The sequence below is a fragment of the Argiope bruennichi genome, chromosome 3 (assembly GCF_947563725.1).
Source record: "Argiope bruennichi chromosome 3, qqArgBrue1.1, whole genome shotgun sequence".
NCBI classification, from domain to species: Eukaryota; Metazoa; Arthropoda; class Arachnida; order Araneae; family Araneidae; genus Argiope; species Argiope bruennichi.
Genome location: NC_079153.1, coordinates 137,621,313 through 137,646,790, shown reverse-complemented (window position 1 = coordinate 137,646,790; position 25,478 = coordinate 137,621,313). Strand labels below are relative to the sequence as shown.

Sequence of the window (25,478 nt, the reverse complement as noted above, 5' to 3'; positions counted from 1 at the left end):
GAGATTATAAGAATAATTCCTCAAAACTACTTTTTTATATATGCTTCGTTGTACAAAATCTCAATGGATGAAATTTAAAACCCAGTTATGGACAAATTAAATTTATATGCAAAACATTACTTTGTAATTCAAGATCGTATTCATTATTTAAGTTTTTCGTTTATTGAATTTTGAAATGATTCTATATTTATAATATATCAATCTTAGTATCACATTTTGGTGTACATGACTGACTTAAGATATGCTTCTGTAACTGAAGATGCACTACATACTGTCAGAGTCCAGAATGAAAAGAGAACCTGGTTATTAGAAAAGATACAAAAGAGAGGGAAAAAAAAGGTTTTTCAACAATGGTATATTATCTAAAATTTCTCCAAAAACATTTATATATAAATAATATGAATTATATATATATAATTTTATTGCATATAATTCAACACTTACTCAGAATTCATTTCATCTGTTCCTTTCCTCAGACTATAGAATAATATTTATTTGAAAGCACACTTTCAGTGAAAGAAGATGTTTAAAATAATTTTAATTAAAATATTATTAACTAGTTCAAATAAGTATCTCTGTTCATAGTAATAATGTAGTGTGTTTCAGAAAGATGTAAAAGTTTTATCAAAATTTCTAGTTATCCTTTTAATGTAACCGGAATTGTGAAATACAATACTCTCATATACCAATCTGACTATAAACATATCCAATGGATATTTACACCAACTTCGTATTTGTCTGAAAAAAATTATCAAGTCTTTAATTTCTGTTTCTCATTTATTTAAGATGCTACCAGATTATTTTGTTTTAATTTTTAAAAGTAAATAATACTCGATTCAATTATTATTTCACTATAATAAAAAGTTAATTTCATTATAATAAAAAAGAATAAGAACTTTTCAAATATATTTTAAAGCAAAATGCTCCGATGATAGAAAAAAAAACTTTAATTGAAAAATAAATAAATATAAATAAAAAATGTACATTAAATCTCATAAATTTTTTAAAGATATTTGATTTGTTAAGAAATATTTACTGCAAGTTCTAGCAAAAGATGGGAGTAAGAAATGATTTTTACATAATTTTATTACACAAAAAAATTAAGTTAACTATTATTAGTATTTTCACATAAATGTTTTTTGTATACTCGAACAAACTGATGTGTTTAGTATTTAACTCGGTAGTATTGTTAAGAATCCATTCATTTATCTTCAGAACACCTTTTGAATTTTAGAATGGATATCAAATTTAAAACATCTAGAATTATGATGTCAAGGTTACATACCAAATTTTATTTGTCTAGTTCATTTCATTTTAGGTTATTATGTTCACAAATAGGCTTATAGACTCAAACCTCAAAGTTGATTTTTTAAAGGAGATTAAAACTATAGAAATTCAGTAAAATTTTTAATTCAAAATCAGTCGAATTCTTTTTGGCAAAAACTCGTTTACTTTTTTTTCACATAAAAAAAGTAAACAAAAAAAAAATTGACTTAAAAATCTTGATATAAAAGATATAATTGTATTACATTAAGCATGCACTGGCAGAATTCCCATTCACAAAAAATAAAATTTCAAGATATATAAACTATTTCAAAATAAAATATAATTTTAATATATACTCACATAATATATACTAAGTAAAAATGGTTATTCATTTTGAATCAATATTTCGTCAGTTAAGATATATTTGGTATATCTTTTACATTATAATTTGTATAATTTTAAAACTTTGCATAGCCCAAAAAAATTTTGTGTTATTGCACATTGTTTAGAAACAACAAAGTCTTGAGTTCACTGATTGCCAATACTGTTTCTCCACATCAGTTAGGACATCGTCATTGAGTTGTATACCTATAAAAGATTCAAAGAACATAAGTAGTTATAATTATGAAAGATAAGTCAATAAATAAAAACAATCCTAATTTAAGATCAAGTGAACAGCATTGAAGGAGTTTCAATTCGATACTTAGCAAAGTAGGATAAAAAAAGAAGCGTCATTATCTGTCCAAACTAAATCAAATTATATCATACAGACTGTCACTCAAATGAAGATAAAAAGTCTCAAATGAATTTTCAAACCTAATCTGACTATTTTGGATTTTCAAAATTAAATAATTTTAAAAACTTTAAACGTATTTCAAAAATAAACATATTTTATTAATTTCATAGAATTTTCAAACTATGATATTTTATTACAAAATCATTTTTAAAACCAGACTTTTAATCATTTTCACATGAATTTCAGGAACTTTAGTATAATTCACAATTTCAAATGCTCAATAACACAAGATACACGATTACATATTTGCTAAAATGAAGAAATATATTTTATTAACAAGAGATGACAGAAAATTGGAATAAAACAAAAGAAAAGCTAAACTTTATAAATAATGAATTATGTCAAACATTAATAGCAAGAAGTAAAATAAATTTGATTAATTGAACAATAAAATAAATTTATACAAAAAATACTAAAGATATTAAAATTATTGTAGAATTAATATTAAAAAATTAATGGACAAAAAGTTAATTACTTTCTTCGAGAATTTTGTTAAAATAAAAAATATGATGAAAGTGACACCAAAAACTAAACAAATATACATCTCCCTAAGAAAATAATCATAAAAAATATTTATCAATGCATGATTTTTAACCTCTAGTTTCTATATTTTTTGGGTAAACACTTGGATCTGCTATTTTCCACTACTTTTATTTTTTATTGCTTACTTTCTTTCAAGGGTTGGGGGTTCTTTTCCATTCTTTAAAATCCCAATTTTATTTTTTCAGTATCAAGTTTTCTTGATAATCTTACATTTTTGCACAAGCTAAAATCATAGCATGATGGAAAAAGATTTTTTTCTTTTAAATGCTCAACAGCAGACTTCTCTTTATTCATCCTTTTTATCTGAACTGGTGAGAAGTTTCAGTATGCATATTTCCTGATCCTTTGTATGACGTTCTGCTGAAAATATCTGCAGCTTGTAGGTCATAAAAGTAACTAATTACCATCTAATAAAGACAAGCACATTTTTTTTTTACAATGAATTATTTAGATCACCAAATGTCTAGGGGAATCATCAACAAGAGATCGCAATCTGGAATCTAATTAACTCTAAGGTTTAAACTTTAAAATCCAATGCATGTGGGTTTGTACGGTGGAATGTGAAATATTCAGAGAATAAACATTTACACTGCCACGATGCGAATGATTGTTGGCTTCCATGACTCCTGCACAAGCAGACTTGGCTCATTCCTCCCCCTCTTTCAAGATGTCGATATATGCAGTTAAATGAATAAATTTTCTCAAACACATGGTACAGAACAGATGGAGCCATTGGATGTCCTCAGAGTTACAACGGATTTCTGTTGGAAGAGTTTAATAATAAATTTGTCTTTGTTATACAGGTATAGTATTCAGGTAACCAAACAAAATTCAAGTGCAACCATCTTCTTTTTATTCAACAAAATAATGCTAAAATCATTAATTTTATTATGTAAATAAACACCATTCAGTGAAATACGAAGGCAAATTTAGACCCTAAACTGCTCCAAATTTTTCTTTATTTAAAATAATAGGATGAAAACGAAGAAAGGAAGAAGAAACTTATTTCTGAATAACCTTGTGCAAAGTACAGCACAATTTATATAAGCAATAAGGTATAAACAATACAAATAACAAAAGATTATCATAAGTTATTCAAACATTTTCATAACTTTATCATTAAAAATTAAATTACTTTAATCTCAGGAATTTAAGTCTGAAAATGCACCACAGTAATTTTATAATTTTTATTTATCAAGCCATTAATCTTTATAGCTTCTTCATTAATTGCGATATAACTTATTAAATATCAAAATCAAAATATTACAACATATGTAAAGAGGCAAAATTATGGGAATAATGCCAATAACATAACACTAATAAATATATTCTATACTATTCAAATCACCAATCAGTTATTTTATTTATAGGATGCAACACATGGAGAAAAATATACATTCTCTGATCATTCAGTTACTGAATCAGAAATTTATAGTATTTTAATATGAATTTTAGAAATGTGGTGGATGAATTTCTTCATAAAACAAGTGGAAAAAAGATTACGTAAGTATCTACTGTTCTATATTAATCACAGTTAAAACGGTAAATTTTTTGGGCATGCATTCAAATATTTTTTTTATAGAATTCTTCTCAAATATGCCAAAAAAGTATATCTTTTTTTTTCAGTTTCAGTAGCTTTATTAATAATCAAGGAACTTGTAGTCATTATTCCAGTATCGTTATTTTTTTCTCAGCCTAAGATTTTTAGGATCATCAAGCTCTATCAAAAATAAGCTGTCTAATGTTTTTTTCTACTTCGATCATTCTTCTTTCGACAATATTTTTCACTACTGTTCAACAAGAATTTTGAAAAATCGGTAGCGAAATACGTTGTAGAAAAATTCCGTAACAAATAATGTGCGACATTTTTGTACGATCAGAAGTACATTTTTTTTTTTTTTGCTATTTCACTATCAATGACCATATGTGAAATATTTCAGATACATCATTGAATGAATTAAAGGACGAGTGTGACGCAACAACTTTTAATGCCCACAATAGTTCTGTTTTAGACTACTGTTTTTGAACTAAAAAGTCCGAAATCAGCTCATTTTCAAATTTGATGTTTTCAGACTTCCCCTGTATTCCTTTTAGTTCAATATCAAAGATGATTATTTTTAACTGGCATCTAATTTTACACGTTTTCCCCTTCCTGTATGACTAGCAAATGCCTGCTTACCCAGATGATTTAAGCTTCTTAAGTCAGGATTGATACTTTTATCCGTCAAATCCGTATTAAATACATATTTTAAGAAGAAGCCCCTTATTTAAAAAAGTTCTCTACTCTGATTAAGTTCACAATTTCTCAAAAAATAAATAAACCATTCAATAAACTCACCTGACTAACCACCGCGATGATTCGGCAGATTAAATGTTACTGCCACAGAAATTTATTCTATTCTCTCATGCAGTTATAGCAGTCTCACGTATCTTCAATAGCTACAATCAAGGAATCTCATAAAAAGAGAACAACAAAAAACTTGGCTAGGTTGGTGGTGTGTAATGCACTGGGTGCTCTCAAAGTTTGGTTGTTAATTTTGTTTCTCTCAGCATTTTGTTTTTATGTCCTGGGCATCAGGTGAGATTTTTTTTTTTGCTCTAATTTCTTGTGTATATATATTTATTTATTCAAGAGCTGCAAACTGAACAAAATTTATCGTATCGGATCCTTCACTTGATAATATCACTACAATAACGCAGGCTTCGACAAACATTAAAATGCATCTAAATTCTAACGAAAATTTCTTGAAGAGTGGAAAATCCACTAATTAACTCATTATCCGTATTGGCCAAAGGCAATATGAAGAAATAAACGTAATTGTATACAACAGATGTTTCATCCAAAGTCTCTCTTTTAAACCCATTTCTCATTCAAGCCTACATTAAGCAGCATATAAATCGACACAACAATATTTTAAATATGAAACTCACAAGACAAAGCAAGATCATTTTCACAACATCGGATCCATGTGCACTGCCTGTCTTAAGCTTAGATGAAATGTCTGAAATCACAGTTTCGACCTGTGTCATTTGGGAAAATGTGATTGATAGATTCCAGATACTTGACATACCTACTCCAACTTCTCTTGAAGAACTGGCTGAGGAACTAACACGCAATAATGACATAGAAATCATTGAAATGATTAGATTTGTTAAACCTACTCGACTCGAGACTTTCTCCTGTTCTCGTTACAATGATCGCCACCGCTTTTCCAGAATCCATTAAGATTTGGTTTACAAACCAAAAAATTCCGAAGTTTATTGATAAACCTAGACAATGCAAACAGATCTGTCATTTGTGTGGTGAAACATATGATGGCCAAAGTCCAGAAAATTGCATTAATTGCCAGGGTCAGCACTCAGCGGCATCTAAATCTTGTTTCCATTGCATCAGAGAACGGCAAATGCTAGAATTTAAGTGTCGAAACCACTTAACGACTGGGGAGGCCAGGCGCCTCTTCTAAAAATCCTCAAAAGCAAGTTATTTTAACGCAGTCAAAACAAATATGTCTGTGAGTGAAGTCGAGGAAACAGTAAACCAAAAAATTGAAGCTGCAGTCAAAAATATCACAGAGAAATTAGAATAGCAAACAAGTATGCTAACTGAAATTTTTCGAAAAACTGTAGAAAAATTATTGCAAAATTTTGCTAGCATGTATAATCAAGGTGAATCAAGCAAATATCCCGGAAGGGAAAAAAACAACAACAAAGGTTGTGGTTCAAACTACAACCATTCCGATGCAATGGGATGCAGGTGGTCCTTCACGTTTAAATTTAAAAAAAAGTTGTCGTATTTTAGGATGGGTTTTCTCTTTTTCCTTGTTTTTTTCTTCGTGTTTTTGCTTTTCTTTTTCCTAAATGATGGAATTGCTTATCCCTCCTTTTCAAAATTCGGGTTCCATCTAACGAGCCTCTTGGTTTTTGAATCCCTTTTGCCTTTTGTTTTTCTTAAAGTCTCAAGCTAAAACCAGTTTCAAATAATCATTTTAACTGTCCTTTTTTATGACCTTTCTGCAATAGAATTGCAGGGGAATTAAAGGGAAAAAGCTCTGGCTTTCAATTCCTCCTTTTTCTACCTCTTCCTTTTGGGTCTTTCAAACAGAAATTTTCTTTCCGAAACATAAATTTTTTCCGTACATACAGACAAATATACCGGTCTTCTAACTGGCATTCCTGCTAACATGTCCGGAAGAATTAATTCCCAACCATATTAGAGAAGATTTTAACTTGGAGCTTTTCGCAGACGAAGTACAATTCCAAAATGTTAAATTCAACATTATTAATTTATATGTTCCACAAGGTTTTGATATTGACCAAGCAAAACACTTCTTTGTTTCTCTTACTTTACCTACTTTCATCTGTGGCGATTTTAATTTGCACTACAATCTTTGGGGAGCATCCCGTTCATCGGCTCTGAGCAACGATTTCGTTGATTGGCTTGGATTTATCTGGAATAAATTCCTTCCTCAATAGCAAATTCGAAATTTGGGAACTTAAGAAAGTAATCCATTAAGCTAAAAAACTCTACTCTTGGAGCTGAAAATATCCCAACCATCTGGTTCAAAAATATCAAAAACGATCAACTTCAAATTATTTTGAAACTACATGAACACCAATTTGATTCAGATGACATCCTCAAACAATGGAAAAACGCTCTAATTATTCCGCTTCCGAAATCTAACAAAGACAAAACCAAAGTTCCTTCCTATCGGTTCATTACCATAACCTCAGTTTTTTGCAAAATCGTTGAACGTATCCTCACATAACGCATTACTTATTATCTAATTTGTACCAAAAAACTACGCAATAGCTTACATGGTTTCATACTCTTCATAGCTAACCAAACTGCAATTTGCAATATTCAGGCAAAATTGCTGCCCCCCCCCCAGTCGCCAAAAATTATTCAACGCATAGCCTCCAAAGTTGAAACTTTAACCAAACTAAACCAAAAAATATCCTTCATATGGGTACCTCGTCACTAGAATATAATCTGGAAAGAGATTGCAGATCGCTTAGCCAAATAAGTTACAGAAAATACACCTTGGGTTGAATCGATCTCTCCTGAAGACATTATTCCAAGCTTCAAACAAGTGACACATCAAATCACAATCAATAATTATAAAAACAGTAAATATTTCATCTCCTTAGGTGACGTCCTTAGCATTGAAGCACTTTCTTCTTGGTCCAAAAATCGGAGAAAAGTTGTTGTTTTGGCCAGGCTAATCAGCAAAACAATTATAACACCAGGGCTGTTGAATCGTTTTAATCTCCAAAATGATCCCCTTTGTCATGAATGTAATTGTATTAATGATATTGAACACATAATTCTCTCGTTCACAAAGTATACATATTACAGAGACAAGTTGTGGACTTTTCTGCAATTAGATAGACAAGATATCTCCTTAAAAAATGTTTTGGGTAAAATTACTGCAAACAAGATCAATCTGCAAGTTTCTTTTCAAGCACTGAAGCACTTCAATATCTATTAATTTTACTGAAAAACAATCTGTTAAGCTCTTTCTGAGTCTCTTTCCTTCATCACCATTACGTGTACAATTTGTTTTGAGTATGTGTGCGCTCTTGTGTTTATTGATATAATTTTTTTGCTCTCTTCATCTGGAAACAGGGGATAACAGCTATTGATGTTATAAATCCAATCTCCTACTTTCAAGTTCAAAAAGAACAACAGCTGTCTTTAAAACCGAAATTAGATTAATCTATACAAAAAATGGGGGAACGAGTAGAAAAGGAACGGGTTTCCACGTTACACACCTGTTCCATTTTTGGTGCTATGGCTATGATCTTTTATTAATGGAATGTTCACAGACCGGCAGTTTTCTTAGATGGAATAAAAAAGAAACTGAGAGACTTAGAATTCCCTATATTTTCATGGTTTTTACGAAAATTTTCGAATTCCTCTGTTTTTTTAGGCGATTTTCAAATTTCTTGTATTTTCTCGGTTTTCCAGGTTCTCTCGACCGTGGCAACCCTGTTTCCCTTTTTAAATTAAGATTTACTAAAAAACTTAATGGGACATTGTGTTGTGTTTGCATTGTGATTAAATGTTTCATGAAGCACACACTCATTGATTCAGTATATTTTTCATTTACACAGCCAAAACATATATAGAAGTAGATGTCAGCCCAGAATAATATTTTAAATTATTGCACAGAAAAACATTTTGTTACAAATATAATAATGGATATATAATATATAACATAGATTAAATTTCAATATAAACATATATCTGTCTATATAGTGTGTAACAGTACTTAGTTCTCAGGAGAAAAAAAAATAATATAAAGGCATAACAAAAAATAGCATATAAAGTAAATTTTTCTTTAAACTTTTATGATAATCAAATCAATTTCAGTTACTTATACCTGTATCAGTTACTGGCATAACACGATTCAGTCGCATTGAAAAGATGCTTGATCGGGAAGTTGGAATTTGAATGTACTTTAAAATGGCCTCCACTTTCCTCAGGCAAACCAAATTTTTTAACTTAAGTTTCTCGTCCTGTGCAGAATCTCGCTTATCTAACCATTCACGGAATTTGGCAAGTTCATATTCAATAAAACGTATCAACTCGACACTAAAGGAAAGGGGGAAAAAATGAACTCATCGAACATATAGAAATTCAATAATCTTAATAATTATGAAAGATCGATTTTTGGCGTGAATATAGCTTTTTTATTGAATCTATCTTGCAGTTTGTTTTGGCGATAAATTGCAGACATGCAGTTAATACACAATTAACAGAAAGATTAATTTGTACTTTGGGTGCTTTTTTCCGACCATTTGAAACCAAAATTTGATATAAAACAACAATTGTAATCAAAAGTTAACATAAGAAACTACTTTTATTGAATGCCATTGCGTTTTTGAATTATCACAATTACATGTTTGTGAAAACACAGACCGACAGATGGTCAAACCTTTGACAGATTTGATTAAAAATTTGATAAAATCTACAATTTATATTCTAAAACTGTGAATCAAATTTCAGCTATCTGATTTGTTACACTTAAACTGTTGCATTTACATCCATGCATAAGTAGAGACCGATCGACTTTGGACTGATTTTACACAAAATTTGATACGGATTTATATTTTCGATGCGCACCGTATTTTACCTGGCTCTTGATTTTTTTTTTTGAAGTTATCACACTCATCTGCACTTGGACAGCCAGACTTTCTCAGAATGGATTTCTTTCAAAATTTGGCAGAAATCAACAAATTTATTGTTGAGGCCACATACTAAATTTTACCCATCTAACTCAAAGGTTTTTTTTTTCTTCTTTTTTTTGAGTTTTTATGCTCACAGACAGACTGACATCTTTCCAAAATGTGTTCTTCGGACTACAGGAGATCAACAATATAGAGGTTCGCTAAAATTTTGAGTTCGAATTTTTTTGGTAATTACAATACTTTCTTTTTGTATATGAGAAAGAAATGTAGTGTGAAATGCTACAAGCATTTTCATGATAAAATCAAAAAGTGTGTAGAATTGTGGCGCAAATCAACCATTTACCATTTACAACTGTTGAGTTATGTTATAAGAGAATACAGTCTGGACATCTCAATAAAGTGAATCAATAAAAGGACAAAGAATCTGAAGAAAGAATACATAACAAAAATACTTAGTTTAGCAAATATTTACTGAAGCAATTCATTTAAAAATATATCATTCATAAATACTGGACATTTTTCAGATAATAAATAACAATTTATAAGAAATATAAAAGAGAGAGAGAGAGAGAGAAAACTACCTCATCGTTTTTTTCTTATGATGCAAAATAAAAATGAAAGCTTGGGCAACAGATGTTGAGATTGCTGTCAGTACGGGCAAATGATCTGAGATGTTAACAACTTCAGTCAAAGAATACATAAGCTCTTCCAAAGCCTCCAGTTTGAGAATATTTTGTCCGAAACAAAAGCCTAGATATCATAATAAATAAGCATTTCTTCTACACAAATAATTTCAGCTAAAATGGATGACATGAAACTGATGACTTGCCCAATAAATCAACTGTGAATAAATATATAAAAATAATATAAATAAGACAATCTTTATAATTATTTCGATAAAAAGAAATTTCACAGCCCAGAGCTCTTGAACGGTTTAAATATTATATTATAATACGCTAAGCAATACCCTATTATAGTTCAATGTAATATGAACATACTCGCACAAAAATAATAGCAACACTTAATGACTGACCTACTGTCATGAGAAAAACCCTGAACATGGTTGCCGTAAGTAGACGAGTCGAAGAAAGGGGGGAAGTGGGCATTAAAATGGATCACAACATTTGGCTAACTAAACGCGCTTCACTAGGCGAGAAATTCATTTTGCCTGTGATAATGCAGATGTATTTATATAATAACAAATTTGTTATTAAATTGTAGATAAAAAAAATTCCTTGTTATTTAAGATTGAAAATGATGTCTTGCACAAGAATGCCTTCATCGACATTTCTTCTACTGATTTGTATTGAATTTTTTTTAAGACCTAAGGCAGCCGTCAATTTTAAAAAAACCATTGGATAATAACAAAATAATTTGATATTTTCTTGAAGATTCATTAAGAGAGGAAAACTTTCGTTTTAAGGCAGGAATTTTTTGTTTTGTTTCGTTTTACACTAAAATTTCTAAATTTTGAATTGATGAAAATGATAGTTTCAAATAATAAACTTAAGGTCAAGAAAAAAAAAAAAGAACGTATTACTGTTTAATTAATAATAAATCGTTACTGTTTAATCTAAATAAAAACACGAAATTCAGCAAAAAATTAAAATATGAATAAATCAATAAACAGGAAAAATTAAAGATATTTATCTGTTTCATATTCTTTTAAAAACTAACGAAATGTCTATCCCAATCTTTGGAATTACACATACTCTCCAACATTGGTTATCCAGTCATTCGCAGCACTTCTCACAGATATATTACACATAACGAATATCCACAAGAGATAGAATTGATCAGAAAATCACAAAATATGAGCGTCAGGCATCGACCGAAGTACAAAGCAAAAGGAGACTTCTAACCGGTTCTACTAGCGCCAAAAAAAAAAAAAAAAAAACCAATCCTTTCCTTCAACCCTAAAATGCAATAGAGTATCTCGTTTTCATGCCGATTGACAACTACTTTTAGGGTTATTAGGGTTTTTCTCGTTGCGTTAGGTCAGTACTCTAGTAGTATAGGATTACAATTTTAAAAACAGAAATAGAGGAATAATTGCCTAAATAAACAATACTATACAGAATAAGTATTTTTTTACAACACTTGACATTATTCAATGCATACGTAGTTTAACAAAATATAGTAATATACTAATATTTGAATATTGAATTTAATATTAGCAAAATATTTTCACAATTTTGCTAATTTTGATTTTTTTTTATAAATATATTTCCAGAAACCATACCATAGTCACAATTGAAAAGCACAGTGCAAGAATCTTTGCATGCTTTTTATATTAATTGGTAGCAACAGATTCAAATAATAGTAATGATTGTTTATTTAAATATTTTAATAATCAAAATAGAAAACCTATCCTCATCAGATCAAAAATACATTTGTTTAATGTTTTTGCCTTGGTACATAAAGAAAGTGTTAAGATAGCTCCAGCAGTCTTGTTTGCATGAAAATAAGTTTAAAAATATCACCCAAATAACTATACGCTAAATTACTTTTTATTTACTTAACATTTTTTAAATTAATCCATAACTGCTTTAATGTCAAATCTTTCATACAAGCCAAAATTTCGTACAAGATAAAAATTCTACAGAATAGGAAACATGAGAATAATCTGAATCAAATTTAAAGAAAATCATTTCTATTAAATATCTGAAACAATATATTAAATAAACTATTCATATGAGCTTAGGGTTTATTCAATTCCTTTAGTATTTTTAAAAATCTATGCAATGTCTAATCATTTTATAGATATAATTCTTCAAAGCTAAAATAGATTATTGCTTTCTTTTACTAATCTATATCCTCACAATTTCTCAACTTGATTCTTTATAATCTTCTTCTTTAACACAAACAGTATGAAAAAAATTTAAAGACGAACTGATAAGTCAAAAGAAACCTTTTGCAGGCAAAACACTTAGCAGAGAAAGAAAACAGCAGAGGTTACCATTTTCAGTACAAAAGAAACATTTTTGCAATATGAGTGCACTTCAATTGAAATCAAAATATAAGCATCACATAAAAATAGTTGAGCTATCATTTTGGAAAAGAGCTCAACAATCTCATGCTAAGAATATTACTACTCATTCCAGGAAATGTGGAAATCTTTTTCCCACATCAGAATATTTTCCTTTTTTTAGAGAACTTTTTATTGAAGCTCCGTTTCCCAAACACTTATGAAGTATTGCTGATAAAGATATTCTGGGAATGAATAGGAAGGCTCAATTGGCTGATTATTGAAATGAAGCTAAGTCTATCTTTAAAAATCAAGAAAGGAATTTATATGATATTCATACCATGTTAAAAAAGTAAAGAAAACATTATGGAGCTTCAATAACACCAAATAAGGGTTTAGTAATTATAAATCAAATTCATTTGATTAAGAAATTATTAAATTCTGAAAAAATTATTTATAGAATTATCATTAGAAATTCATAACTTTAGAACATCAAGAAGTGTATGAAAAATCAACTATAAAATTGCATCTTTGCAAACATGAAACAAGTCTCTACTACCAATAAAAATGAATGAGTGCATGTCTGTGTTTCTCTTTGTGTGTTTATGCGACAGTATGAGTGTTGGCGCTGACAGTTGGCATGATCTACTAATCTAGAGCTACCAAATAGCAATCTAGAGCATATATATATATATATTAAAGGATAGAAATGTGAGAGTAATTTTTTTGAAATTTCTATTAAAATTAAATTAAAAATCCATCTAAATCTTTAAGTTTTTATCACAACAATATCCAAAAAATTACATAAAAACTTTACATCATCTCAAAATTCAAATAATTATCTTTTTAATAATATCAATTTTCATTGTATAATTTCTTTTATAACAATATATTTCAATGTTGAAATGAAACCCACATTGTTTTCATTGCTGCTATAAATGTTTCATCTTAACATTTTCTTCCCATTCCTGGTGATCAAAATATGAAGATTCAAACTATTTTATTATATTGCATAGGTTTAGTTACATTACGAGTTAGGTACATGATATGATTGTAATTTTTTGAAATTTTAATCAAACAATGGTGCTCCATTTTAAACACTGCTATTCTTTTCTGTGATATAATTGTTTTCATAAAGATATAGACGAAATGTATAATACAATGAACAGAACAATGAAGGTATCTAAAATAATATGAGTTCAAACAAATTTGAAGTGTATAAATATTTTCCCGTATATAAATTTAAAACATGTGAATATAAATCATTAAGATATAATTACACACAGCATTTGATTGAGATTTTTGGTAACTATTAATCCTGGAAAACTGAATTACTGCCAAAGGCTAGTGCTAATAGCAAATAAGAAAGCAAAGTTTTTGTATCGCAAGATATAGCCGAGTTGGACAATTGTGTTTTAAAGCATTATGATTTCATGGGACTTAACACTATAAGGATGGTTCATTGGTACAATGGGCAGAATAAGCGTTAATCTATTAAACTAACACAGCTTTAATTTCTTTTACAATTAGACATTTAAAAATATTTTCTTGAGGGAAGCATGAATATTAAACTATGCATACAAGATTTCATTGAAAATAAGCACAATTTCTGCATGAACCAGATAGTCACCAAAAACGATTAGCATGAAATAAATACAGAGAGGTAGAAAACCCAGTAACAAAGCCACTGAAGTACAAATATAAAAAATAGACATGAAAAGAAATACAAACTGTTTCTTAACAACATAATTATTAGTTAATGATGTTGTAACTGATTACTTTGTAAGCAGCTGTATAGCAATTATAACAATAATTATAAATTTTGCTTATGTTTTTGTATGAGTACCAATAAGAATCTTGTTCATACAAATATTTGTTAGATCTGCATGTTAGGAAGAAAACTGAACCAAAGCCAGGCAAAATAGGTAAGCTAGTTAAGCAATCAATGCTGCCAAAGATGTGTAGTTAATTAGTGGATAAATTTGGAGTCATTATTGCAAAAATTGTTGCAATGAAATATTTGCAAATAATATGCAAGAATTAATTCACGTCTATTCCTTATTTTTGCACTTCCATTGGCCATTTGCATCGATTTACCCAACTGCTTTTTTGAATTATCCAGTCTGCACATGCAGTTTGGGAGTTTGAGTGTTTCTGCAGTTCACGAAGGAATTAAATTTCATTACGTATTTTTGGAACATTTCTACAAACAGATTTCAAAAGGAGTGAAACTGTACAATAAAACTTGAAAATAAATATGAGAATTCTATGTTCTAATTTGGAAGTAAGGGTTGCATTAGATTTTCAATTTTACAATCAGATGAGAGGAGGTGAAAACCTTGCAACATGCAGTATAATTTACAATGCTAAACAATAAGAAATTTATCACAAATCTGCTGGAATTTAAATTTGCTATATTTTTTAGTGAAGTGGCAAAATGCAGTAAATGATTTTAATTACACTGAAAGGTTTTTGTGTAATTTTATAGCATAGCATAACATATGTTAATTAATATTATATTATATTAACATCAGTTAATTAATATTATGCAGTAGTGGCTCATGTTACACATCTGTGGATGCACTTTTCTTTACTAGGCAATAATGATTTATGCATAACTTAAATTATACCCTTTTTAATTTATTTTAAATAATTTAATAATTAGTTAACAAAATTTATTATCAGATTTTTGTCTTGATAATATTTTTAATAAAGAAATTTTAAATAAAAAAATATATTTTTTATAATTTTTTAATGCAGAATTTAATTTTAAAATACATTTTTTGAATTATTTTTAGCCTTCCTTGATTTTATTTGTAAGGATTTAGACAAATGGAGCTAAACATTAAATAAGTTAATAAGGCATAATGTTAATATAAAACAAGTGCATCAATAAAATAGCATAATTTTTTAGTCAAAATGAAATTTTCCTTTCTAATTTTATTTTGAACAAAAAATAGACCAGTAATTTTTTCTTAGATGTTTCAGTGATTAACACATCACACAAAAATACACATGGGCTGATACACTGATAGTCAATACCTTTAATCTTACACTACTAAAAAAAATTAAATAATATTCATGGTTAATTAATTGGTTCTTAATTTCAAGCAGGTGCCCAATCTTCTACACTTCCTGAAAAACAATCTGTTTTTATATATAAATTGATAGGCAAACATAATTTGAATTTCATTTGGGGGGGGGGGAGGTAACCCTAAAAAGTGAGATTCCTAATAAAAAAATAAAATAAAATAAAAAAAGCAAATTTTGGTAACTACAAATATTTTCTATTTGAATATATCAAATATGAGCAAGACAAAAAAGATTCATTTATGGTGCTGTGTCCGCATATAAGTGTGCAGTAATGCTATTGCACATTTACATACATAATACAGCTCTTTAAGAAGTTCTGTTGGTTCAAATTTGCAACATTTTATTCTGAATCGATAGCACAAAGCAATACAAAGTATTGGATATTTTTTTAAAGAAGCCATATTCCTTGAAGGCATATGCGTTTCAATCGTTCAAGTTCAATTTTATTTTCAATTTTTAAATTTATTCCCATTAGTATTTTAATTAAATATTTTAATCATCCTTTAATTACTTTTTCCATTTTCTTTTATTATTTATTTTTATATTTCATTTCATGAAATAATTTTCCACAATGAAAAATATATTTAAATCTAAAAGATGCTGAAAAAAGTCAAAATGGGGGGAAAAAAAAGGATATTATAAATGCGTCTATTCAGCTAGGAAGCTGAAAAATTGTAAGAAATCTTATAGGAAAAAATACAAAGTAATAAAATTCTTCCCTATTCTACTCTTACATGATTTTGTATTTTTCTTGTGCTTTGTCTCAAGCACTGAGAATAAACTGTATTTAATTGTTGAAGGATTTGAAAATAACATCAAAAAGGAAATAATTATAAAATTAAATTTATAAATTGATAAAGGCTAGAGGTGCTACAATTCTGCCCTATCTGTCCCTGATCAAGTATTTTGTTTAATTCCATCACACATAAAATAGATAGTGGAATACAGCCAGGAACAAAATTGATAGCATAAATACAAAATTCACTTACATTTGTTTCTAGAATGCTCATTTACAGGAAGCAGGAAATCATTTCTAATGGCAGAAAAACAGAAGTTGCAAACAAGATTTGGGACTTCAGAAATGCACCCCTTTATATAAAAAAAGGAAGAAGATACTAAATATATATATGGAAAATTGCATGAAATAAATGTTTACTTCAATAAAAAACCTTAAAATAAAATTAAAAAAATTATTGAATAAAAAAATCTAAAACATGCCATATATAATTAATAAAAATGGGCAGAAAATTTGTTTATGAATAAGCTTATTTAAAGGTATTGTATCTACAAACATATGATTATTTACATCTACTACACATTAAATTAATTAAATAAATCTTAAAAATCCTTAAATTAATCAACCTTTTCATTTATTAATGCTAGAACGTGAATATCATTACTTTGTAATGAAGGTAACTTTTATGAACCTAGGGTAATGTTCACACTTTTAGACTTGTATAAGAATGTTGAATCATAATAATGAACTACAGATGTTTAGAGTGAATCTAGCATTTTTATTGAATCTACTGCAAATGAATATTTGGATGCCCTTTTTCAACTGATTGCAACAAAAATTTAATATGGGAGTACAGTTGTAATCACAAAATTCCATTAAAAATTTCATTAATTAAGTAAATGCATTTATGTTTACATGCATGAAAAAGTACTAATTTTCAGACGATTAACCCCTTTATGGATTATTAGCATTGTAATTGGATTTCTTATAGCTTTGAATGAAGGAACATAAGAGATAAGAAATGCTGATTCAAAATTTTAAAGAGATATAGAAAATACATTGAGAATCGTCAAGTTGTGAAAATAATAGTAATTAGATTTTGTATGCTATGGATAAAAAGAATTTGTTATAGATAAACTTATTACACACAATGGAAACTTGATATCTTTCATAAGATTAAAACAAATATAATTTACATTAGATTCTCAATATAGATAAATTAATAAAAATATTATTTAGTTTTAACTTAAATCTTACACTAATTAAATGCTAATTATCAAATGAATATTTCCAATTTTCAATAAATAAATTATTTTTATTTATTGATACAAGTTTAATTCCAAGGGGAGGAATATTTCTTTTTTTAATAAGGAAACAAATTACAATTGAATAAAAGAGTTTTGATTATGCATGTTTTGTAAAATTTGTATTACAGAAAAAGGCAATTCATAGCATTTCTGCTAATATAAACAAAATGAAAGTTAAAAATTTAGTTCCAAAATTTTACTTACTGTAAGAATATCAATTTGGTTCCAAATAATTTTCTCTTTTTGAAGTCTTAAAGCAGGAATTCTTGTAAAAGAATCAGTATTTTTAACTAAAACTGCTGTTTTAGTTTGAAGTAATTTTACAGCATCCTTCAAAATAAAAAAAGAAACCATTACATAACAAAAGTATTAATTATCAAATGCATCGTTTAATGGAATCTGACAGAAAAGAAAAACTTTGAAATAAGTATGTAAAAAGAAAATTCATATTCTTTTATAGATAATTTAGATGTTCATTCCTTTTTACATGCAGAATAATTATATAATATGTAAACAAATGTATTTAAATAGCTAATAATTATATAATGTATTGTAAAATCATAAATTTTTTCTAAATCAGAACCAGCACTAACTGAATTTAAAAAAATAATAAAGAAATTATAAAAATATCATTCATCATCATTTGGAAATTAATAAGAAAAAATGTAAAATTTTTTTAGAAACTGCTAAAGTAATGTAATGGAGATATACCTAATAAAATTTATCAATAATATAATAAAATATTCATTCAAAATTATATTTTATTGATGAGTATATATTGTTTACAAAACATGCTGTTATTGATATAAAATTCTCAACAGGCTTCTTAGAAAATCTGAAAACTCTATTTTACTATATTTTCAAAAATATCCTGACAAACAGGTATTGGAATTCATACACTAATGAACTGAAATCAAGTCTTGATATATATTAAGCATTTGAGACTTAAAATTAAAAGCTCTGCTGCTATTAGAAGTAAAGACGCAAGATTTTCGGCTAAACATAAATAATGCAACCATATTTTAATTATAATTAACAAAAGCAGCATTTAAAAAAAATTATTGCAGCTGGGGAGAGAAAAAAACTTACAGCAGAAAGGCAACAGCCAGATGTTTTGGAACCAAAATTAATAATACTGTATCTACAGTATATATACAGGTTGTTGCCGAATTCAACCGACAAATTCAGAGGGGTTATAGTAGGTATCAAGAGGATAAAGAATCACCATACAACATGGGGTCCCAAACGACGTTTAGGGGGTGAAAATCGCAAAAATATAAGGAGTCAGCAAACTTTTGGAAACTGTAAATAATTAATTAAAAAAAATAACAAATGGTGGTTCAACTATGAATTTTTTTTTTTAATGAAAGCACATTCTTAAAAGTTTTTTTTTTTTCATGCTGGTAGCATGTGGATTTGATGATCTAGGGGGTTGTAAGTTACTGAAAACGAAAAAGTAGTTTAGAACCCATATTTGCAAAAATATTAAAACTTGAATAAAAATAAAAGCTTGGAAATGTAAGGAATTTTATATTCTATAATTTGGTATAAGCATGTAGTGTGAGAACTGAGGAGTTTTAAAGATATTCAAGAAAAACTAAAATGGGAACGAGAAAACATCTCTGCAACATCAGTACCGATGGTCTCAGAGAGCGTTGTCAAATTCGAAAGATAAATTCTGAGCAAGGATAGTAGGCATTAAGTAGATAAAAAATTACCAGAAAACATAGGTTCGAAAGTAACGTTTTTCAATGAAAATCACAAATCGAGAGGAGTTCGCACACTGGATGCTTAATACCACACAGGAAGATGCACATTTTTTCAGTTAGAATTTTATTTTCAGATGAAATCTGCTTTACGAGAGGTGTCTTCAACACGCACAATGCAAATATTTGGTCATTCGAAAATCCCCACATCATTATCTCGTAGAACGTACAACACGTTTGATATTAACATCTGGACAGAGTCCTCTATTTGGATTTTGTCTTCTGCCCGAACACCTCAGCGGCACAAAGTACCTTGTTTTCTTGCAGCACGTTCATCCCGATTTACTGCAGGGGGCACCGACAATTGTACGCCAGAACATTTGGTAAGTGCATAATGGAGCACCAGCACGTTTTAGTTACATTCGTGAAATCTGATGTTGTTTGCGAATGACGTTTCACGACCATCAATTCTGCAATGCTCATTAATGAATACCTCGCTGCTTTCATTTTTCTCGAATGCATGAACATTTTACATATGGGAAGGCTCCTTCTCGTTTACCTTGTTCCTAATCATCGCATTCATAAGGCGATTCTCTTCGTCAGATTCATTGTCTTTTCGGCGTCTGTTTTTGCGATTTTCACTGAATAAACAGTATCTACGACCCTATGTTTTCTGGTAATTTTTTATCTACTTAACGCCTACTATCCTTGCTCTGAATTTGTCTTTCGAATTTGACAACGCCTCTCTGCGAACGGTACGGATATTGCAGCGATGTTTTCTCGTTCCCTTTTTAGTTTTTCTTGAATATCTTTAAAACTCCTCAGTTCTCACACTACACGCTTATACTAAATTACAGAATATAAAATTCCTTACATTTCCAAGCTTTTATTTCTCTTCAAGTTTTAATTTTTTGCAAATATGGGTTCTAAACTACTTTTTCGTTTTCAGTAATTTACGACTCCCTACATCAGGGGTGGCGAACCTTCATGGATGAACGTGCCATTTTTTTTAAAGAAATGTTTAATGAGATACAGACGTGCCGTCAAATAATTTTGATTTGTGATTATTGGGAAACTAATAAAACTAAATACTAACAACTCAAAACTCTTTATTTACTACGGAAAAATACATTTTGCACTATATAGTAGTAAAGTTTTTACTTATACGTGTAATTCAAATTAAAGTAACATTAGTGTGACTTATGTTGTTGCAGATTAAATGACAAATAACTTATATTAGGATTGTAAGATGTTACTTTTAGCAGAATGCATGCTGAATTGGAGTCATCTGCCAAACGGTTTCTAAGCGAGTCTTTAATGTTATTCATCACTGAAAATAATGACTCATAGGTAGAATGAATAATCATAGGTAGACGAAAATGTGATTAAAATAGCATGAACCAGCTTCTTCAAATAGTTGAACGTGTTTTTAATCGAATTCCATGTTTCCAAAATTTCATGATTGGCATTTCTACTTATATTGCTTCTTTCTGTTTCAATCAATTCCCACTTTTTCTTTCTTCCAATAAAGTTTTGAATCTATATTGAACTAGACTGAAAATAAATTGGTTACATTTCAAATTCCTCAATTTCCAAAAAATCGAATTGGGAAAAGTTACATTAGTTGGGAAGTTACAGCAGGGTACATAATAAATACTTTTATTGATAAGTATATATTGTTTACAAAACATGCTGTTATTGATATAAAATTCTCAACAGGCTTCTTAGAAAATCTGAAAACTCTATTTTACTATATTTTCAAAAATATCCTGACAAACATGTATTGGAATTCATACACTAATGAACTGAAATCAAGTCTTGATATATATTACGCATTTGAGACTTAAAATTAAAAGCTCTGCTGCTATTAGAAGTAAAGACGCAAGATTTTCGGCTAAACATAAATAATGCGACCATATTTTAATTATAATTAACAAAAGCAGCATTTAAAAAAAATTATTGCAGCTGGGGAGAGAAAAAAACTTACAGCAGAAAGGCAACAGCCAGATGTTTTGGAACCAAAATTAATAATACTGTATCTACAGTATATATACAGGTTGTTGCCGAATTCAACCGACAAATTCAGAGGGGTTATAGTAGGTATCAAGAGGATAAAGAATCACCATACAACATGGGGTCCCAAACGACGTTTAGGGGGTGAAAATCGCAAAAATATAAGGAGTCGGCAAACTTTTGGAAACTGTAAATAATTAATTAAAAAAAATAACAAATGGTGTTTCAACTATGAATTTTTTTAAGTGAAAGCACATTCTTAAAGGCAATTTTTCGTGTAAGTAACATGCTGATTTGATGAACCAGGGGGTCGTATATTATTGAAAACGAAAAAGTAGTTTAGAACCCTTATCTGCAAAAATATTAAAACTTTAAGAAAAATAAAAGCTTGAAAATATAAGGAATTTTATACTGTTTAATTTGATATAAGTTCTTTAGTGTGAAAACGGAGGAGGTTTTAAGATATTCAAGAAAAACTAAAATGTTTGCCGGGAAACATCGCTGCAACATCGGCACCATTGTTTGCAGAAGGTATTACAAAATTCTATCGAAAAATTCTGAGGAGTAATAGTATGCATCAAGGCGATAAGAATTTTCAAAGAAATATAAAGTCGCAATCGGCGGTGAAAATTTATTTGCTGGAATACAGATACAGCATACATTTACAGCATATACATTTTAACATAAGAAAGGGGACGATGAGGAACTTTTATAAAAATCCGTTTTTTTTTTATTCCTGTAATCTTAGCAAATTATTTCTGTTTGAAAAATCTCATATTACAGTTAAAAATTCAAGATAAATGTTCCAATTAGATACTTTTGTGACTAATATGTACTTTGATATAACATGAATTTCATAACTTTAACTTAAAGTGTTACTTATTAATTAATAGTGAAAGATTGGCAATTCGTTAGTGATAATACGATTTTTTGCCTGTAAACTTTGTATAAACAGCGGGAACCGATGCTTGTTTTCTTTTCATAAATTAGAAGAGCGCTCATAGGTTGGCACTACATTTGGAAAGTTTTAGCTCTTTCATCGTTAATTAATAAGTACCCGGAAAATGTAAATAGATTTAGAATACAAAAAAAAAAAAAAAAAAAAAAAAACTTTATATCGAAGAATACATCATAAATGCTAAAACAAATACTAAGCAATTTTCCTAAGCACTATTTGAGAAATACATCTTTACCCTCTTCGAAGTAAATAATAAGAAATAATTCAAATAAAAAATAAATTAAGAGATCTTACTTTACAATCTGACCAACAAACAATCAAATATGTAGATAAATTCCTAGAGGCAAACGCAGCACGAATTCGGTTATTCGTCCATAAAATAAAAAAATCCAAAGTCGAATGTATTTGATGCAAACCTAAAAAAGGATAATAAATGAAAAAAATAATACTTCAATCAGTTTTATAAATCATAAAAATTCAAAATCATTTTTGTCATACTTACATTGCAAAAAGAGAAGCAAATCCATATTTTGGAAGTCTACATCAAAAATTTTTAATAACACATCAATGCATGCTTGAAATAAGCTACCTGGCAGGGTTTTGATTTGATTTAAAGACGATGGAACAAGTGTGGAATGATGGGAAAAGTAAGAAATAATTGTAGATAAAAATTCTGAAAAAAAAGTCATAATGAGATCAGTTTTTTTAATAAGCGACTTAGATATAGAATTAAAATGCAAAGGTCGGCAATCACGGAAATACAACTTAATAAATAATAACGAATTTGAATCACTTAAAATCCGATATGTTGTTTAAAAATTAAGACGGAACTATTAAAATTTAAGCAAAAATTTAAATTATTTTTATGAGCATGCACTTGAAATAAATTTCGTATTAATAAATTTCTAGTGCTTACTGAAAATAAATAAAAAGAAAATAAGTAAATATAAGAATATAAAATTAACAGACAGAATACAGAAATATTAATGCAGTAAAAATTTGCTAAACATGTAACATGGAAAATTCGTAAATTTCATATTTTCAAAATTGCTAATGCATTTAATAATTAAATAAAAATTTAAAATTAAAAGAAATTAGAAAACTTCAAAGGAATATTGCTATATAACATAAATATTTAGAATGTTACTGTAAATTGCAGTAAAAAGAGTGAATATAAATAATTTATATACACCAAAACTATATATATATATATATATATATATATATATATATATATATATATATATATATATATATATATATATAAATTTCAATTAAAATTGATAAGGTTTAGAAGCTATCACAAAAGATTTGATAATCAGCATTTTAAAATTACATTAAAATAAATGCAATACATATATTTCATATTAAGAATGGTCTTGATCAGCTTCTTAAAGTTCTTAAAAAAAATAGGAAAAATCTAGTAAACTATCCAAGTAAATGATCAGTATTATAAAAGAATATTAATGCAGAATAAATTTATAGCAGAACTTGTCTGCTACCATGTATTAAGTTTGCAATCAACGTATAAAATCACATATTAAAAAAATGTCATACAAGTTTCCTTTTCAAAACTACAACTGTGGTAATATATATTTACACATAGCAACAAAAAATTCTCCGAAAATCCCCGAAATTAACGAATTCGGTATAATTGGTGTATGGTAATACAATCCAATAGACTTTACGACGAAAGCTAAGTGGCTCTCAATAAATAAAGATTTTATTTAACACAAAAACACCGCCATGTGTACATAAGAACAGCACTTACAGTATAAATCAGCACAAGCAGCGAATCAGTAATAAACAACCGTAACAGTGCAAATCGGACAAAGAGAACTATACAAGAAGACAGACTTCACATTTTTCACGTCCCTCAAACAACTGTTCCCTCACTTGAGCTGTACTCAACTGCTGACTCAGTGCTTGAAGTTCTACTTAACTGACTCCCTTACTTCTTGCATTTCTGTTGTATTGGTATTACTTGTACTTCTTTATTAGTTGCATTAATTATCAAATCATAAAAGTAAGCAGAGTTAGAAAGATGTCGGAGAAATAATGTTCCAGAAATTTTTAGATCAGACTTATTTCTATACAGATATTTATTCTTCAATCAGGATGTCCTTTATTCTTATGTATCTATCTCAATCTAGAATACTCCATAGACTTTCCATCGAACACAGAGTGGACTCCGACATAGTCATTAATTTTTTTTTTAATCTCATTCTTTCAATCAGAGTTTTGTAAAATACAAATTATTTATTTTCTTTTCAGCTGGTAATAAACTATCTTCCAGCATATCTTGATATAGAATGGAATTGAATTTAGTTTCAACAAAGACAGCTTCAACTATACCACTGACTGCAAATATTACCCATAACAGATTTTTTTTTTTTTTTTTTTTTTATCAATTGGCATTTTTTGAAAAAACATGTTTTTCATGTGCAACACAACTGTAAAGCTCAAATCCATCTGGTTAATATAAATTAAGCTTTCTCTTTGTTTCAAACTTTGCATCAATAATACTTCTATGTTTCAAAAATCAGAAAAAAAAATCTTTTTCAATTTATTTATACTTTCAGATGATGTTACCAATAAATAGTTTTATCATTGCTTTTTGTTTCAAGCAACCGATTTTGATAAATTTACATAATTCAAAGAATATCAAGTTTTTCTTACAAAGATATTTTAGAATTTTGCATAATTTCAAATCATAGTAGCTTCCCAGTATTTGAGTCAATATGTATTTGAGTAACACCTATTGTCTATTAGGTGTCATACTTTTTTATACAACATGCATATGAAATTCAAAGGTTTTATATTATTGACTTTTGCTAATACATAAATCCTAATAATTTACAGTTCATGGCACAAAGAGGTTTAATTATTCTACTTATAGTA

General features: G+C 28.4%; 1 protein-coding gene across 4 annotated transcripts in view; it reads right to left on the bottom strand.

Moving 5' to 3' along the window:
• Positions 1 to 1,561: 1,561 nt before the first annotated feature.
• LOC129963192 (uncharacterized) overlaps positions 1,562 to 25,478 on the bottom strand; it is a 42,477-nt gene continuing 18,560 nt past the window's right edge. Inside the window, exons 4-11 of one of the 4 annotated variants that reach the window (XR_008783956.1) lie at positions 23,080 to 23,250; positions 22,872 to 22,993; positions 18,105 to 18,230; positions 16,847 to 16,946; positions 10,378 to 10,546; positions 8,989 to 9,200; positions 3,194 to 3,366; positions 1,798 to 1,854 (exon numbers count right to left, since the gene is read on the bottom strand). Coding sequence is in view for 3 of the 4 variants with exons in the window: in XM_056077363.1 (XP_055933338.1) it covers positions 3,251 to 3,366; positions 8,989 to 9,200; positions 10,378 to 10,546; positions 16,847 to 16,946; positions 18,105 to 18,230; positions 22,872 to 22,993; positions 23,080 to 23,250 (1,016 nt within the window). In the remaining variant the exon portion in view is untranslated. Of the gene's footprint in view, positions 1,855 to 2,529; positions 3,367 to 8,988; positions 9,201 to 10,377; positions 10,638 to 16,846; positions 16,947 to 18,104; positions 18,231 to 22,871; positions 22,994 to 23,079; positions 23,251 to 25,478 lie in introns of those variants that run through there. The other 3 variants (XM_056077364.1, XM_056077363.1, XM_056077365.1) reach the window with 3 other exon arrangements.